This window comes from Carassius carassius, chromosome 32 (assembly GCF_963082965.1).
Source record: "Carassius carassius chromosome 32, fCarCar2.1, whole genome shotgun sequence".
NCBI lineage: Eukaryota > Metazoa > Chordata > Actinopteri > Cypriniformes > Cyprinidae > Carassius > Carassius carassius.
Window position 1 is genome coordinate 14,340,372 of NC_081786.1, and position 19,168 is coordinate 14,359,539.

General features: G+C 40.2%; 2 protein-coding genes across 4 annotated transcripts in view; one reads left to right on the forward strand and one right to left on the reverse strand.

Moving 5' to 3' along the window:
• luzp1 (leucine zipper protein 1) overlaps nt 1-19,168 on the forward strand; it is a 72,867-nt gene that overhangs the window by 15,538 nt on the left and 38,161 nt on the right. The gene's annotated exons all lie outside the window — the stretch shown is intronic.
• Nucleotides 633-3,705, reverse strand: LOC132113244 (uncharacterized). 2 transcript variants are annotated; one of them, XM_059521058.1, is made up of 2 exons: nt 3,007-3,705; nt 633-984 (listed from the first exon to the last, which is right to left on the reverse strand). In XM_059521058.1, the coding sequence occupies exon 1, from the start codon at nt 3,658-3,660 to the stop codon at nt 3,010-3,012; it is 651 nt and encodes a 216-aa protein (XP_059377041.1). In that variant the 5' UTR covers nt 3,661-3,705; the 3' UTR covers nt 633-984; nt 3,007-3,009. The 2 variants fall into 2 exon arrangements, with proteins under 2 accessions (XP_059377041.1, XP_059377042.1); XM_059521059.1 differs by lacking the exon at nt 633-984 and having other exon boundaries at nt 2,510-3,396; nt 3,475-3,675.

Genomic DNA, 19,168 nt, shown 5'->3' on the forward strand with positions numbered 1-19,168 from the left:
CATCAAGTTCACCAATTGGATAATGGTATGTAAGATGGAGTAATATAATTAAACTAGGGTCATTTGACGTTAATGAGGCTTTCTTTTGTTAGTATTTCGGTTTCAGATCAGCTAAAAAAAAATAACTTCTTCCATTTTTAGGAAGAAAATGCCACCCTTCTCTTTTGTTGGTGGCCAAAATTTCAGTGCCCTACTCTTGAGAACCATTTATATTTTATGGCAATTATTAAAATAAATGCTTGATGTCTAGTGACCCAAAACTTTTTTTCCCCCTCTATAGAATTATAACCGTAACGACATAAGGCTGATTCTAAAGTTATTCTACTTTTGCTTTTGCACTACATGTCAAACGGACCTAAATGCTTTCCATCCTACATCCTAACAACACGCTTATTTTTGTAACACCAAATATCAAGCTAATGAAAACATGTTAGCATTTGATTGGCATTTTAAAGTACTTCTTAGCATTAGGATAAGAAGATTGAGAACTGTATCAGCTGCATCCACTTACTGGTGATTATTCAGCATCATACTGTAAAACTATATATGTACAAACCCGATTCCAAAAAAGTTGGGACACTGTACAAATTGTGAGTAAAAAAAGAATTGAATAATTTACAAATCTCATTCAATTCAATTCAATTCAAGTTTATTTGTATAGCGCTTTTTACAATACAAATCGTTACAAAGCAACTTTACAGAAAATTATGTTTCTACAATATTTAGTAGTAGCTAGTAGTTTGTGCACGTTTGACAGGCTTTTAGAAAAATAAAAATAATAATAATAATAATACAAGACGTAGTCAGCTAGATGATGAACTATCAATATTATTAATTAATAGTAATTATAGGATGCAGTCACACATGTAGCAATAATTGTTAGTTCTGTTTGTTGATTCAAGGTTAGCATCATCTGGGGTCCTCTGAGGGTCAGCATCATCTCTTCTCAGGTGTTCTGGATCCAGACTGGAGCTTGTGTAAATCCTAGTTACCACGGGATGTAAATCCCGTGGCAAAACATAGAAACAAAATAGAGACATCATTAGCATAGCTGCTGATCCAACAAAGTAAAATTAGTTTAACCCAAGCTAAAGAATAAAAATGCAGATGCAACTACACTCACAATTTAAGAGATACATTATTCGAATGCTTGGCGAAAGAGATGCGTTTTTAATCTAGATTTAAACAGAGAGAGTGTGTCTGAACCCCAAACATTATCAGGAAGGCTATTCCAGAGTTTGGGAGCCAAATGTGAAAAAGCTCTACCTCCTTTAGTGGACTTTGCTATCCTAGGAACTACCAAAAGTCCAGCGTTTTGTGACCTTAGGGTGCGTGATGGGTTGTAGTGTGGTAGAAGGCTAGTTAGGTACGCAGGAGCTAAACCATTTAGGGCCTTATAGGTAAGTAATGATAATTTGTAACTGATACGGAACTTAATAGGTAGCCAGTGCAGAGACTGTAAAATTGGGGTAATATGATCATATTTTCTTGACCTGGTAAGGACTCTAGCTGCTGCATTTTGGACTACCTGTAGCTTGTTTATTGACGAAGCAGGACAACCACCTAGAAGTGCATTACAATAGTCCAGTCTAGAGGTCATGAAAGCATGAACTAGCTTTTCTGCATCAGAAACAGATAACATGTTTCGTAGCTTGGCAATGTTCCTAAGATGGAAGAATGCGGTTTTTGTAACATTGGAAATATGATTTTCAAAAGACAAATTGCTGTCCAATATAACACCCAGATTTCTGACTGTAGAGGAAGTAACAGTACATCCGTCTAGTTGCAGATTGTAATCTACAAGATTCTGTGTGGTGTTTTTTGGTCCAATAATTAATATCTTTGTCTTATCCGAATTTAATTGGAGAAAATTATTTGTCATCCAATCTTTTACATTTTTAACACACTCTGTTAGCTTAGATAATTGGGAAGTTTCATCTGGTCTCGTTGAAATATATAGCTGAGTATCATCAGCATAACAGTGGAAGCTAATTCCGTATTTTCTAATAATATTACCAAGGGGCAACATGTATATTGAAAATAGAAGGGGACCTAGGACGGATCCTTGTGGCACTCCATATTTTACTGATGATAAATGAGATGACACCCCATTTAAGTAAACAAAATGGTAGCGATCGGACAGGTAGGATCTAAACCATCTTAGAGCCTGCCCTTGAATACCTGTATAGTTTTGTAATCGATCTATGAGTATGTCATGATCTATGGTGTCGAACGCAGCACTAAGATCAAGTAAGACTAGAAATGAGATGCAGCCTTGATCTGACGCAAGAAGCAGGTCATTTGTAATTTTAACAAGTGCAGTTTCTGTGCTATGGTGGGGCCTAAAACCTGACTGAAATTCTTCATACAGATCATTTTTATGCAGGAAGGTGCTCAATTGAGCAGACACAACTTTTTCTAAAATTTTAGACATAAATGGACACAATTAAAATGGCCTGGTGGTCTATACACAGTAGCCAGAGCAAGAGATACATTAGATTTCTTTTGCATGTCTGACAGTGTAACATTTAGCAGAAGTATTTCAAAAGAGTTAAACCTGTATCCTGTTTTCTGGGTAACATTGAGAATATCACTATATATTGTTGCAACACCTCCTCCACGACCAGTCTGACGGGGCTCATGCTTATAACAGTAGTTTGGTGGAGTAGACTCATTTAGACCAAAATAATCATTTGGTTTTAGCCAGGTTTCAGTCAAGCAGAGTACATCAAAACTATTTTCTGTGATCATTTCATTTACAATAACTGCTTTGGGTGTGAGTGATCTAATATTTATGAGCCCAAACTTTAAAAATTGTTTTTGTTCATTTACTTTACATTTTTCTGGTTTAATTACGATAAGATTTTTTCTAGATCCTACATTATATTTTGACCTCACTATTCGGGGAACAGACACAGTCTTAATAGTTTTTACAGCACAAGTACTTTTATCATTTAAGCGGGTGGAACAAAACTCATCATAATAGTTATTAGAGAATTGTCTTACTAGTCACATGGAGCGAAGTGTCCTGGAGATGTTGTCAGAGAGAAGCTCCGCTCCGATTCTGCTGGGGTGTAATCCATCAGCGCGAAACAGCCTAGGACGCTCCCAGAAAAGATTCCAGTTATTAACAAATAGCAGTTTCTGTTCTTTACACCATGACAACAGCCATTCATTTAAAGCAAAAAGTCTACTGAACCTTTCGTGTCCTCGTCGATACGTGGGCAGTGGTCCTGACACGACGATCGTCGCCGCGGGCGTCGTGCTGCGAACCGTCTCGATCAGGCTGCTGAAGTCCCTCTTCAGCGTCTCCGTCTGCCGCAGCGTGGTGTCGTTAACCCCGGCATGAAGCACGACCGCTCTGGGGCTCTCGTCGACCTTCAGGATCGCGGGTATCTGCGCAGAAACATCGAGAACACGAGCACCAGGCAAACAATGAGTGTGCACTTTACCTTCGGCTAACGTAGCACTTACGTGTCGGACGATGGAGTCTCCGATGATCACAGCGTCGCGTCCTGTCTCGCGGAGGGGAGCGAAGCGGTTCCGGATGGAGATGTCGAAGGCAGGAGGGGGAGAAGTCGTCGCCCGGGACCCGGCTCGCGTCCTCCGCTGTGGATGCACCCAGGGTCCGTGGTGTCCCGGCGTCGCAGTGAAGGACATCTGGGAAGATCGCGTCCTGGGTGCACCGGGCCTGTGCAGAGAAACACACGGAGTAGACGTGGTGGGACTGTTAGCAGATCGCTGTATACTTACCCCGGACTTGTGAGCGTCAGCCCGGGATGATTCCAGCGCGGTTCTCCGCTCTCTCAGCTGGGCCTGCCTCACCTCCAGGTCGCGAATCTGCTTTCCCACGGCCTCAAGCTCGAGCTGCACAGAGTGGAGACATTCATCCGCCATTAAAGCAAGTAACAGTGAGTACAGCAGTGGTAATGTGTGTGAATAGAGTATTAGCAATGTTAGCGCAGTTAGCTGCAACCACGCCGCTGATGCTAACGGGCTAAAAGCTAATAGCGGACCCGGGAGATCAAAATAAAACTAGTGATAGCGAGGCGCTCTGATTGTTTTTGTTGTAGAATACAATAGAGGATATATTCACACGTTATATAAACGGAAACGATGATGTATAAAATTGATTTTTGAGTTAAAAATAGTCAATGAAAAGAATATAGTGACGGAGCTCAAACGCAGTACAGCCGCCAACAACTATATAGGTCAGAAGCCTCATAAACGTATATTTTATTCACAATAGAATATAGATAACATTTTGAAATTTCATGCCAAATATTGGCTCATTTTGGATTTCATGAGAGCTACACATTCCAAAAAAGTTGGGACAGGTAGCAATAAGAGGCCGGAAAAGTTAAATGTAAATATAAGGAACTACTGGAGAACCAATTTGCAACTAATTAGGTCAATTGGCAACATGATTGGATATAAATAGAGCCTCTCAGAGTGGCAGTGTCTCTCTGAAGTCAAGATGGGCAGAGGATCACCAATTCCCACAATGCTGCGGCATACAATAGTGGAGCAATATCAGAAAGGAGTTTCTCAGAAAAAAAAATTGCAAAGAGTTTGAAGTTATCATCATCTATAGTGCATAATATCATCCAAAGATTCAGAGAATCTGGAACAATCTCTGTGCGTAAGGGTCAAAGCTGGAAAACCATACTGGATGCCCGTGATCTTTGGGCTCATAGACGGCACTGCATCACATACAGGAATGCTACTGTAATAGAAAACACAACATGGGCTCAGTAATACTTCCAAAAAACATTGTCGGTGGACACAATCCACCGTGCCATTCGCCTTTGGCGGCTTAAACTCTATAGGTCAAAAGAGAAGCCATATCTAAACATGATCCAGAAGTGCAGGCATTTTCTCTGGGCCAAGGCTCAATTAAAATGGACTGTGGCAAAGTGGAAAACTGTTCTCTGGTCAGACAAATCAAAATTTTAAGTTCTTTTTGGAAAACTGGGATGCCATGTCATCCGGACTAAAGAGGACAAGGACAACCCAAGTTGTTATCAGCGCTCAGTTCAGAAGCCTGCATCTCTGATGCTATGTGGTTGCATGAGTGCGTGTGGCATGGGCAGCTTACACATCTGGAAAGTCACCATCAATGCTGAAAGGTATATCCAAGTTCTAGAACAACATATGCTCCCATCCAGACGTCGTCTCTTTCAGGGAAGACCTTGCATTTTCCAACATGACAATGCCAGATCACATACTGCATCAATTACAACATCATGGCTGCGTAGAAGAAGGATCCGGGTACTGAAATGGCCAGCCTGCAGTCCAGATCTTTCACCCATAGAAAAAATTTGGTGTAACATAAAGAGGAAGATGCGACAAAGAAGACCTAAGACAGTTGAGCAACTAGAAGCCTGTATTAGACAAGAATGGGACAACATTCCTATTCCTAAACTTGAGCAACTTGTCTCCTCAGTCCCCAGACATTTGCAGACTGTTATAAAAGAAGAGGAGATGCCACACACACAGTGGTAAACATGGCCTTGTCCCAACTTTTTTGAGATGTGTTGATGCCATGAAATTTAAAATCTAAAAACATATTTTTCTCTTAAAATTATACATTTTCTCAGTTTAAACATTTGATATGATATCATATGTCATGTTGTATTCTGAATAAAATATTGAAATCTGAAACTTCCACATCATTGCATTCTGTTTTTATTCACAATTTGTACAGTGTCCCAACAATCGGGTTTCTAGAACAATTCCTTCTGAGGAACAACATAACACATCCATAACATAAAACAACACATCTCGTTCTTGACTTTCGCACACACCGATGCACCAGAGCTAAATGCAAGGCATCTCTAGAGTGGTTTATCCGGGAACAGTGGAGCTGCACTATCTTTTATTAGAGGCAGGATAGCTGTGACCTGTGAACTGTGCAAACACATTGAGAAAGTTAAACTGAAGCTGACGCACATTTGGTCTGTTCTGGTTTGTGGCCTATTCTCCCTTATCTCTGATAGAAAACATGTTTCTAATGTGACACTGGATTGTAAACATTTTCCTGAGTTCTGTAATGACTTACATATGGCTGGGAATGTTTGCTGTTTGAAAGGCCATTTCAAGCATAAAGACTGAAAACTCTGCCCTCATTGTCCATTCCGCTTTTACTTTTACACCTAAAGTGATGTAAAAAAATGCAGTGACAGTTATTAGTTGTAGACGTTTTTCTGTCAAAAACATACTATGAAGGATATAACTTGTAGACAAAGCCAAACATATTCAGGACATTTTCCAAGAATGTTCTGCAAAAGCTCTTTTAAGGCAATATAATTCTATAAAATAGAAATGACTTCTAGGAATGGTGCACATTGTGTGCAGATGTTCAGACTATTGTTTTCCCTTTTCTGAAGAACATTTATTTGAAAAATGGACAAAATGTGAACAATAGGAATAACTAGATGGAACAAGACTTCCTTCTTTCACAGACAAAATAGATTATTTTCTCCATCTGGATTGGTTTATTTATTATTAATTGAATACTAAGTTTCACTAGTACAGCTTTCAAAAGTTTCTTCTTAAAACACAGCATAAAGAAGATTGTTAGGCAAAAAAGGGAGCAAGATGGCACCTAAAACATGTGAATTCAAAACATTAAAAAAAATTCAACCGTGTTGACTCCTGGGCAGGAATCATTATACTTGTGCAGGAGAAAGAGAAAAAGGTTCAAATATCTTTCATATAAATTCTCGTCACATTACCTTTGTGAGTTCGAAATCCTCTAGACTGTCTCATATATGTATGTCTTAGGCCTCTGTGGATTTTTATCAGGTCGATCCAAATCTGTAAGGGCTGTTCTCTCTCTCCTAGTCATCAAAACCAGGAGATGTCAGCTCAAACTGGGCAGTGATTTCTCTTCCCTTCACTCGTTCTCTGTGTTTTTGAGGTATTTTTGGAACTTAATGAAAATAGAAATCTGAACTGTGTGGCCTTAAAAGGGATGTTTGGGTCAGCTGAGTGGAAAGTTGTGTTATTAATGTGTTTGACGTTGCTCTCAAACTGTGTTTTGTTAAAGGGGCTGGAGAACACAGGAATGCTCTGGGTTGGATGGTTAAGTTGGGCTGGACTCAGTCTTTGGGGAGGGAGAGGGGAAAAGGGGCATAGTTAGCATTTTTTAGAAGCATTCCCAGCTCGCTTCAAGGTCCACTTTTTGCCCACTGGGACATTCTATAGAAGAGTCTTGTGTAACACTCAGAATCCTGTTCTGTACGGAGGACTTGAAAGTAATTTAAAAGAGCATTTACAAGAGAAAAACAGCATGAGTTTTGCCCATTAAATTAATCTCTCTGTCTCAGCAGAAACTTTGGGTTTTAACAGCTCATCATGTGGATACTGATCTCTTTCTTGTGTCTTTCGATGTATGATCCCCTATTATTCTGGAAATTGTACTGAGTTAATTTTAACTGGGTGACTCTGTTACAGGCCAATTGCATGCTTATTAAAGAATGGATGAAGGAAAGATTGTTGTTGAGATTGGAGCATATTGGTGGTTTTCCATGATTATTATCTATAATTGTGATGAATTATAGTATGGGAGTTGCAGAAATGAGTCTGTTTGTTTGAGGTTGATTTTGGTTGCTGCCTTTGTCTGTAGCAAAGAGAAAAACCAAATGAATCTGATTTGGCAGTTTAGATCTTTCAAGTATTAGTAAGCAGTGAAGCAGTTTTGTTATTTCATTCAGAAGTTAGAAACATCATAACGGGTGTTTTCAAGACATTGTATAATTTATTTAAAAATAATTTAAAACGCATACAATTTGTATGCATAAATAGTTTTTAATGATTTTTAAAAATTAATTAAAACATCTAGACAAAATGACCATGTCATTGACTCATGTCATAAAGTAGTGTTGGTAGTTTAGTGAATGTTCTTCTGTGTGGTTTAGATGCTGTATTCTGCTGTTTAGTTAATGTCTGGTGGTCTTCATGCGTCACTGCAGCAAGACTGAACTTTGCTGCTTCCCCTGAATAAAATGATAAAAAGACATCACTGATGTCATGGTCCCCCTGACAACACACAAGATCAGACCAAGCTCTCAAAGCCTTTGGCTATGCCATGTGAGCTGCATTTCCATAGGAATGGCTGCCACACATATACTGACCATCCCACTTTCTGTCGATTGGTGACATGGTGATTGGATTTAGAGCTGTCAGTCTGTCTGAGTATCTACTAGGGCTGTCGCGGTTAACAAATTTCCCCTGCGGTTATTATGAGTGGCTCAATAGCGCGATATGCGGTATTACTGACGGGGTTTTTTTTTTTTTTTTTACATAATTTTTCCTGATTTTTTTGCATACAAAGCTCTATCGTTGAGTTATGTAGCATATATTGTTGCTTTTTTTAACTGACAGAGAGACACGTTTTAAAACATTTTTGTTTATTGTTAAATGCCAAACAGCAACAAGAACATGCGTTTTCCAAAAAAATAAATCAAAGAGTTCTAACATGTATTACACATGTATTAGCGCGCGACTTTGGAGGGCAGCGGAAATCTAGACTGATTATCGCGCCACCACTGGCCCACCAGGACACTCATGCAGATAGCGTGTGAGCTTGTTATCTGCTCACGCTCTCTTGGGTATGGGTACTGACGCGGAGGTTGTCCGTGACTTCAGCAGGTATGCCTGTTACTTTCACGCCTGTATTTTACAGATTTCGCAAAGGCTTCAGCTACTCCTAACGCCGCCTTCACACTGGCAGTTGAAATCAGCTCTGTAATACGCAATACGCCCCCAGTGGACGTCGTACACAATGGTGAAAAGTGTCTGAAGCCTCGGAACCGAGTAGAACAAAAATGGCGGAAAGGTTGGAAAGGCTGACAGCGCGACACCCTGAAATACTCCCTGAAATCCTCACCGTTGTTCAGACGCAGCTCACCCACCAGGCGGTGAAACTCCCCGTACTGATACCTCTCTGCCAGGTAGTATTTTACCCACATGGATCTCTTTTTTTTTTTGCTTGCTTCTCCAGTATAGGAGAGCAACAGCAAGAGCATTGACAAGTCTACGATTAGCCATAATATAATTTTCTGGCTGTATGTGAATGAGCGGGAAAATGGCCACAACATTGAATTGTACAATATTTAAATATTTAATTATTTAATTGTATTAACTGCATAAATTGTTATAAAATCATTAAAATGAAAAAATGACATGACAACTTGTCGTTATAAAATCATTATTTATTTTATTAAAAGTTAAGAATTCAGGGTTGTTTATCAGTACCATAGCAACGCCAACTTCCGCTGGAATTGTCGGATAGGAACCGTCCGTAGCCTTTCGCAAGAGTTCAATTTTTTGAATGCATCCGGATGGCCAACGGACACGATTTTTTTCGCACCGCACTCGTTCGCACCTGGTTCGGACCCATTCGCATGCGGTCTGCGAATCTCCATAGAAAATGAATGACTTCCGGTCGTTTCGCTGCCGTATCGGAGCTGATTTCAACTGCCAGTGTGAAGGCGGCGTAACTGTCGGCCTGTACCGGTCTCAGCTGTTCTTTTAGATGTTGCTCCGCGACCTGATGCTTGAGGGGGCAGCTGCGCTGGATGACAGGGGAAACTCTAAAGCCTGGAAAACACCAAGCCGATGGTCGGCCGTCGGGCAGTTTTTGTGCATCGGCCGACTAAGTTTCCTCAGTGTGTTCCGCACCATCGGCTGAAATTGGTCCTCGTCGGCTTTTCTTCTGCCGATTCGACATGTTGAATCGGCGTCGGGCCATCGGTGAAAGAGGGAACTCTGATTGGCTGTTCAGCTTAGTGAACGAGTGAATAATAGCAAAACAGCGAGCAAAGTCAAAACGGTACAGATAGAGGCTGTTCTAATGATATGTCATCTTACCTGATTGTTCCTTGGCGAATATTTCAATATTAACACGAGAGGAGTGGAATAAAGAAAGTGTTTAGCAGGATTAACATTCAAAACAGTAAGCGCGTGCTGCTTTGTTTACGGTTTGTATAACTTCAGCCGGCAGCGTCAGTTTCCCTTTTTGAATGATGAATATGGACGAATATATCTGCAGAAATAGACAGTTGTCTCATTTACACGCAGGCGCAGAACGCGCATTCTACCTAACAGTCGGCAGTAGTTCTCTCATGTGTTCAAGTGCAGCTTTTTACCCCGACGCGAGGCGACAACACAGTTGGCTTTCATCAGCGCTAGTTCATCGGCGTTGGCTTGGTGTGTTCCAGGCTTAAAACGCTTACCGTGAAAAACGCTTAACATGGCTAAATGTACTAAGACAGTGATATTAACAGACCAAACTCACTAAAAATCATGCTAATAAAGTATACCATCTATAATAAATCAGATGAGCCCTGAATATGAATGCAACTCGTTTAATAACACGTTAAGCCTTTTCCTCCCATAGAAAACCGTTATAAGAAAACGCTTAATGTGGCTTAATGTAATAAGACAGTGATTTTTAAAAACCAAACTCACTAAACATTATACTAATAAAGTATACTGTGTACAAAAAAACAGATGAGCCCTGAATATGAATTCAACTCGTTTAATAACACGTTTAGCCTTATGATGGTTTTCTATGGGAGGAAAAGGCTTAATGTTTTATTAAATGCGTTGAATTCATATTCAGGGATCATCTGATTTTTTTGTAGATAGTATACTTTATTAATATGATGTTTAGTGAGTTTGGTCTGTTAATATCACTGTATTAGTACATTAAATCATGTTAAGCGTTTTAGAATGTCCCGATGACCTCAAATTAGATGTATTGCCGCGTCACGGGAACCTTTTTGCCGCAAATTTTGCATATCGGCTCATCTAGGCTACATTCGCTGGCTCGCCCTTTTCATTGGGTTGAAAGCCGAAATGTTCCCAAACTGGCGACGTGACATTAGGTTTTGGGACTAGACCGAGCGCCTCCCATCGTTTCAGCCGGCCTATTCAAAACAAACGAAGCACCATAAAGCTAACATTACAACGGCTTGCGAGAAAACTACAGTCGTAAACATATTGTATCATTAATTTATTTAACATTGAATGCACAGTGACAAATTGAAAAAAAAAAAACAAGAAGGCCACAGCCTCATAAAAAAAAAAAAAAAAAAAAAAAAAAAAACCTGAACACTGCGGTTGCCGGGGTTTCTGCGGTTGCTATCTTTCCTCTGCGGTTTGCTTGCCAGTAGCGCGGTATTACAATATTGCGGTTATCGCGACAGCCCTAGTATCTACAGGCCTGAATATAGAGACTTCTAGAGACTTTAGAATATTGTACTTCTTTCTGCCAGTAATTTTGTCCTTACTGAAATATATTAATCAGAAAATCTTATTGTATTGTATACAGTCTGCAAAGGCTGGTCTCTCTACAGCAAAGACACATGTGAAACACAACTAGATGAAGAGATAGAAATCAAATGGGTAGAAAGAGGGTAAGAGTGTCTGGAGAGAGAGGGAGAATTGGGGCAGTGCATGCACCTGTATCAACATCCTGAAGCTGACTTTCATAAATCCTGTGCTGTGGTTGGTGGGATTGATTGAGGGGGAGGGGGGTATCAGTGCAGACGCACTGAAACAGGAAACAGAAACATATGGGGAACTTCAGTTCTAGATGCTCTCCTCGCCTCTGAACAAGAAACATGCTTTAGTAGCTATGTCTCTAACAACAAAGAGACAGAATGAGAAAGAAAAAGTAAATGTAAAGAAGAAAAATAAAGCAGTGCGTGAATAATAAGAGAAATCGGAGCTGAAACTTGGCCTGTGTTTTACTCAGCGGTTGAATTCCATCTCCGCTGTCAGTCCTTGTTATGTCATCATCCGTCATCAACTCTCAGTCCAAGAGTGGGACAATAACTCCATGTCCGTTTCTCGCGTCCAACTTTCCATCTGTCAACGGTTGCTCTTTGATTAAAAACCTCATTAGACACACAATGTTCAGCCGATTTGTTTTGATTCGCCTGATTGATTGTCAGCAGCGCTTTTTTGAAGTATTTCAGCATTTGTTAGCATGTATAGAGCAACATGTTCACGTTGATTTAAGAGCTTATTAACTTAATGAGTAATTGTAAGCAAGAGCTGGAGGCACTCGTGCTTGTGTTCGCCACAAAAATAAGAGCTTGTTGTCACTCTTGTACTCCAATTTCACCAACCAAGAAGAAAAAAAGTGGTCCTGGGAGATTGGTTTTGTTAAAATAAATTGGCTTCGTTCTTGGTCCCTTATACATGCTCAAACCAAAAATGGTGGAAAACGTGAATGAGAGGTGTAATTTTACCATACATTTTACATACATTCTGAAGTCCGGAAAGCTTCTCAGATCTTTTAAGATGAGTCTCTGCCTTTGAAGCTTTCCTTTTGTCTACAGCCTGGGCTTATACACTGAGGTCCACAATAACCTGGTCTTCTATAAATCTGGAAAGAAATAAAACTGTTCTATTGGATAACATGATCAGGTTTTACATATATTTGGAGTTCTTGATAGCAAAAGATACAAAAAAATGAAGACATTCGAAAATTCATGTTAATATTTTTTTATTTATTTAAACATTTCTCACTTTATTTTATTTTATTTAAAAAAATGCTAAATAGATCAAATGGTCTAATATGTGCAGACCCCAATGTATATTATTACCATTTTCATATTTCTTGTATAGTAGAAAAGCTGTGTTTTGGTTCACTTCTTCCTCTGTTTCTCTCTCTCCAAGCATGCGATCTCATGGCCCTTCTGTGCTGGATTGTTTTTCTCTGTGATCAGTGAAAATATACATGTTCTCAGAGAGAGGAATGTACAGGCTAACATGTTGCAGGTCTTCTGCCTCTTCTTTTTTTCTCTGTTTTTCTTTTAAAGTATTAAGCAGCATGGACATAGCAGACCTTCTACTCAGTTTGATAAATGTGGTGGTTTAGGCCCTTGTGATGAGGCGTTTGGCTTGTGAATAGTTTGAGGGGCTTTTGGCACCGCTGATGCTCCTAAAAGAAGGACGTTGTTGATTTTGGCTTGTGTTAAGTGAGGTTAGCTGTGTCTGCACACACACTGATTCATAAACACATGTGAATCTTCATGGTCTGACTATCTGGACGACGATGCATCTAATTTTTAACATTCCTCTTCCTCTGTTAAGCACTCATTCTTTATCAGGCTCTTTCTCTCCTCCACAACACACTCATCATTTTCTCTTCATTCCTTTTTATGACTGGATCTTCTCAATCCATTTAAAGTAGTTCATTAATTTTCTTTATGCCTGACGTCACTGTGGCTAAATCAAAGTCTGTCTTGTCTAGCCGATTAAAAGTGTTCTACATCTTCTTCCCTGTCATTAGTTGCTTCTTGATATTTATAACCAAAAAATACCTGTGTTCAGTTGGTTGAATTCCATACCGCATTATGTCATTTAGAACTGTGGAAAGCCTTGGTTAAGCTGTCAGAATATCAGTGCATATAATTATCTTTTGCAATACATATCTTTTAGATTTTATATTAATTACATATGTCTTAATTAGAGAGAAACCTGTAGACAATTATGTATTCAAATAAGGAAGCTTGACATCTTAATGTATTGAAACGGAATTTTAACAATTTTCTGTTGCTTATTAAATGAATAGTTCAACCAAAAAAGAGAATTATGTCACTATATATATTTACTTATTTCCAAACACATATGACTTACTTTCTTCTGTGAAACACAGATGGAGTTTTTTTTCCTTTCAGTGCTGTTGCATCATTGAGCTAAACTTGAAAACTTGGATCAGTCCAATTTTTTAATCATTCAGAGTAGTTTTGAATTATTTATGAATGTGTGGCAGCTGGTTTATTAAAGGTCTGACTCAAAAGAACAATTCATTCACTAATCGGGCATCTCAGGAATGCTAATAAACCTGCCAAGGAGAGTTTAAGCAAATGGTAATATTTTAAGTGAATAGCAACTTAAATTTAAGTCTGATCCTTATTAATAAATAAAAAGGATCAGATAAATAAAATATATTTTATGACTTGGAATATAGCATACATTTTGTATGGACCACTTTTATGGTACTTTTATAGTGCTTTTCTGATACTTTGGAGTTTGAAAGACCTAGTCCTAATGGACAGAGTAAATAATGAAAAGAATGTGTAATTTCTTAAGAATTTTTGTTGTATTTTGTACAGACACAACACTCACTCTGTCTCATCATGCCAAACTCTGGTCATATGACAAATAGAGCAGTCATCAGTCTCGCATAAATGGTGCAATCAGTCAGTTAACGATTATTACATCAGTTTCTACCCACGCCCCCAAAGCTGTCAGTCTGTCAGCCGTGCTGCCTGGAACTATGTCAACATGACTATGACCTGACTCATTCCCACCCATAATAGGATATGGACATGGCCTCCTGCTGCGGCATTGGTGCCTTATGCAGAAGTCTCTGTCTTTGTCCTACGAGACGCACACATTAACAAACATAATCAGGAATACTTAAGGTGAGAGTGGAGGCCCAAGTCCTGATGGAAATCAGTATTCCCAGACTGTTTCCAAATGTCCAGTTCAAGATTATGAGGCAGTTTTCTGCGCAGGAATTCCCTTCATCTGCAGGCAGTTGTGTGTGGGTAGTGTTACCATGTCAATATTGTTGTGAAAGCCAACCTGTTTTTTTTATTTTTTTTATTTTTATTTTTTTATTTTTTTTATTTTTTTACTGTGTTCCACATATTCTGTCACTGTATAGAGGCTCTCAGTGTTGGGGGTAACGCAATTACGTAATCATTTTCAAGTAACTAACAAGTAAAGTAGACATTACTTTTAAATTAACAACAAAATATTGGAGTAAATTTTTTTTAATAAGTATTTACTTTTTTAGTATTCCCCCAATTTATACACTGGCACATATCATGTCCATTAAAGAAAAAAACTTGAAGTGAGGTGCAAAGGCCGAGGCACTTCCTTCAGCCGTAGACTTAATTTCAGTTTTGGTGCGAAAGGGCCTTTACAGTTGCCAAAAAATATAACTTTTGGGTTTTTTGTTATTTAATTGGTAGTTCACCAAAAATTCTGTCATTGATTTTTCATCTTCATGTCATTCCCAACCAGTAAGACCTTTGTTCATCTTCAGTACACAATAGGGCTGTCAAAATTGCTCAAAAATGACGTTCGAATATTCCCTCTAAAAAAACACGAATATTCGAACTATTCGAACATCTGGTGGCGCATGTTGTCAATGACGCGCATTACGCCAATAACAGGACAAAATAATACAAAGAGACATAACTACTTGTATAGGTAATCTATTGCTTGACAGAACTCCCTGAAGCCTGCCCCATCCTTGATACTGATCGGTCTCATGTCCTTACAAATGAACGAAATTAATTTATCCGTTATGGCCTCTTGTCGTGTTGCAGACAAAGAGCTTCCATGAAGACGCGTCAACTTTCAGCAGTGATGCTGTGCCAGTCAGTGCGACTCCTGTGACCTGTCCCTGAACCCTCAGGCGCGCTAGCGCGCCCACTCGCAAAGCAGACAGCCACGCCTCTACTACCGCGGGCGTTTTTTCCACATTTTTTTTTTATTCGAATATTAATTTTCACCTTCGAAATTCGTTTTTGAAAAACTATTCAAATATATATTCGAATTTAGAATATTCGTTGACAGCCCTAGTACACAAATTAAGATATTTTTGATTAAGTCCAAGAGCCTTCTGACCGCCATAGACAGCAAGGGTACTTCCACGATCAAGGCACAGAAATGTAATCAGGACATTGTTAAAATTGTCTATGTGACATCAGTGGTTCATCTGTAATTTTATGAAGCTATGAGAATACTTTTTGTGTGAAAAAAAAAAAAAAAAAAAAAAATATATAAAAAAAAAAAAAAAAAAAAAAAAAAAAAAAAAAAAAATATATATATATATATATATATATATATATATATATATATATATATATATATATTCTAGTAATATTATGATTGTACCATTAATGTCACACGGACTATTTTGTTGATTTTCTCTGTACCTTTCTGGGCCTTGAACGTGGTAGGACTCTTGCTGTCTATGGAGGGACAAAAAGCTCTTGGATTTCATCAAAAAATATCTTAATTTTTGTTCTGAAGATGAATGAAGGTATTATTAATTTGGACTCAATAACACAAAAATGGTGTGCACATCCCAAACATCCAAATAGGATGCAGGTGCAAGACAACTGAATAATATAATCAAATAAAGAAGTGAAGTCTGCACACTGAAAACTACTGCTCCAGAGAAATTTAATTAAGCTCAAGCAACGTTTCGACCTTCAGGTCTTCATCAGTGCCGAATGCGATTTTCATGCGCATCTCATCAGTAAAGACGCTCCTGTAATTAGAAGTATATCTCCAGCACGTGCGTTCAGATCAGGGTTGCCAGGTTTACACAACAAATCCTGCCCAGTTGCTTCTCAAAACTAGTCCAAAACTAGCCCAAGTGCGTTTCCAGGAGGTTCCCCGATAAAAATAGCTTCCCGGGGTAAAAATATAAGTTTTTTGGCAGGGTTGCCTTGGTAAAATTCACATTTTAATGGCTGGGACAATCCAAGATGGCGCCGCACATGGCTGCTTCAGTGCTTGGCTCTCCAGTGTTTGTACTGTTTTTGTTCGTTTTTCCTGTTTTTTGTTTAACAAACACGATCAGTTTCACCAGGGATGAACTGCTGAACATTCGGCAGAACACACCACATGATATTTTTCCGGATTTCTATTATACAGACGTTTTACTGAACATTGTTATCGGAGGAGCAGCGGCGCTGATCAAGCGCTTCAGGACGCGCAGACGGGGAAAGCGAGCGGGAGCGCTCGTCAGACTCAGGAAGCGCGGATTTCGAACGCCGTTGCCTAGCATCCATCTCGCAAATCTCCGCTCTCTACCCAACAAAACGGACGAACTCCTTTTGCTCTCTCGGACAAATAAGGATTTCTCTCACTCTGCTGCTCTGTGTTTCACGGAAACCTGGCTGAATGACGCCATACCGGACAGCGCACTCCATCTGCCGGACTTTCAGCTGTTTAGAGCGGATCGCGACGCAGAATCAACGGGGAAATCGCGCGGCGGCGGGACATGCTTTTACATCAATGAACGGTGGTGTACAGATGTAACTGTGTTAAAGAAGATGTGCTGTCCTGATCTAGAAACGCAGTTTATCAACTGCAAGCCGTTCTATTCGCCGCGGGAGTTTCACTCGCTCATTCTGGTCAGTGTTTACATTCCACCTCAAGCACATGTGAGCTCAGCTTTACAGAAACTCGCTGATCAGATCACAGACACAGAACAACAACACCCGGACTCTGTTTTAATCATTCTTGGGGACTTTAATAAAGCCAATCTCTCCCGTGAACTGCCAAAATACAGACAGCATGTTACCTGTCCCACCAGAGACAGTAATATACTGGATCACTGTTACACCACAATAAAGGATGCATATCACTCTGTTCCACGAGCAGCTTTGGGACGTTCTGATCACTGTCTGGTTCATCTTATACCGACCTACAAGCAGAAACTTAAATCTGCTAAACCTGTAGTAAAGACTGTGAAGAGATGGACCAGCGAAACAGAGCAGGATTTACAATCTTGTTTTGACATCACAGACTGGAGCGTTTTTGAAGCTGCTACCACCGATCTGGACGAACTCACAGAGACTGTAACATCCTATATTAGTTTCTGTGAGGATATATGCATTCCTACCAGGACTTATTTAACATTCAACAATGATAAGCCATGGTTTACAGTAAAACTCAGACACCTTCGTCAGGCCAAAGAGGATGCCTACAGAAATGGGGACAGGGTCTTGTACAATCAGGCCAGGAACACACTGAACAAAGAGATTAGAGCGGCTAAAAAGACCTATGCTAAAAAGTTGGAAGACCAGTTTACTTCCAACGACTCTACTTCAGTTTGGAGAGGACTGAGAGCCATCACAAACTACAAGACACCATCCCCTTGCACTGAGGCTAATCAACGACTTGCTAACGACCTGAATGAGTTTTATTGTAGATTTGAAACACCCACTCTGACCATCTCCCTACACAACCATTAACACCTCCTGCAATCCCCCTCTCCATACCTCCTGCTCTTCAAATCTGTGAAGATGATGTGCGCCAGGTCTTCAAGAAAAACAAAAGAAGAAAAGCACCAGGCCCAGATGGCGTTACACCAGCCTGTCTGAAAATCTGTGCTGACCAGCTGGCCCCCATCTTTTCACAGATCTTCAACAGATCTCTGGAGTTGTGTGAAGTGCCTTCCTGCTTCAAACGCTCCACCATAATCCCCATTCCAAAGAAACCCAAGATAACAGGACTTAACGACTACAGACCTGTGGCTCTAACGTCTGTCGTCATGAAGTCGTTTGAAAAACTGGTTCTGGCTTATCTGAAGGACATCACTGGACCCTTACTGGACCCCCTGCAGTTTGCGTACCGAGCAAACAGGTCCGTGGATGATGCAATCAACATGGCATTGCACTTCATCCTGCAACATCTGGACAAAACAGGGACTTATGTGAGGATCCTGTTTGTGGACTTTAGTTCGGCTTTCAACACCATCATCCCAACAACCCTCCAGACCAAACTGACCCAGCTCTCTGTTCCTAGCTCTATCTGTCAGTGGATCACCAGCTTTCTGACAGATAGGCAACAGTTAGTGAGACTGGGGAAATTCATGTCAAACAGCTGCTCCACCAACACTGGTGCCCCTCAGGGATGTGTTCTCTCCCCTCTGCTCTTCTCCCTGTACACCAACGACTGCACCTCTAAAGACCCCTCTGTCAAGCTCCTGAAGTTTGCAGACGACACTACAGTCATCGGCCTCATCCAGGATGGTGACGAGTCTGCTTACAGACAGGAGGTTGAGCAGCTGGCTGTCTGGTGCAGTCTTAACAACCTGGAGCTGAACACGCTCAAAACAGTGGAGATGACTGTGGACTTTAGGAGAAACCCCCCTGCACTTTCCCCACTCACCATCGTGAACAGCACTGTGACTGCAGTGGAGTCATTCAGATTCCTGGGAACCACCATCTCTCAGGACCTGAAGTGGGACAATCACATTGGCTCCATTGTGAAAAAAGCCCAACAAAGGTTGTACTTCCTTCGCCAGCTGAGGAAGTTTAACCTGCCACAGGAGCTGCTGAAACAGTTCTACTCAGCCGTCATTGAGTCAGTCCTGTGTACTTCAATTACT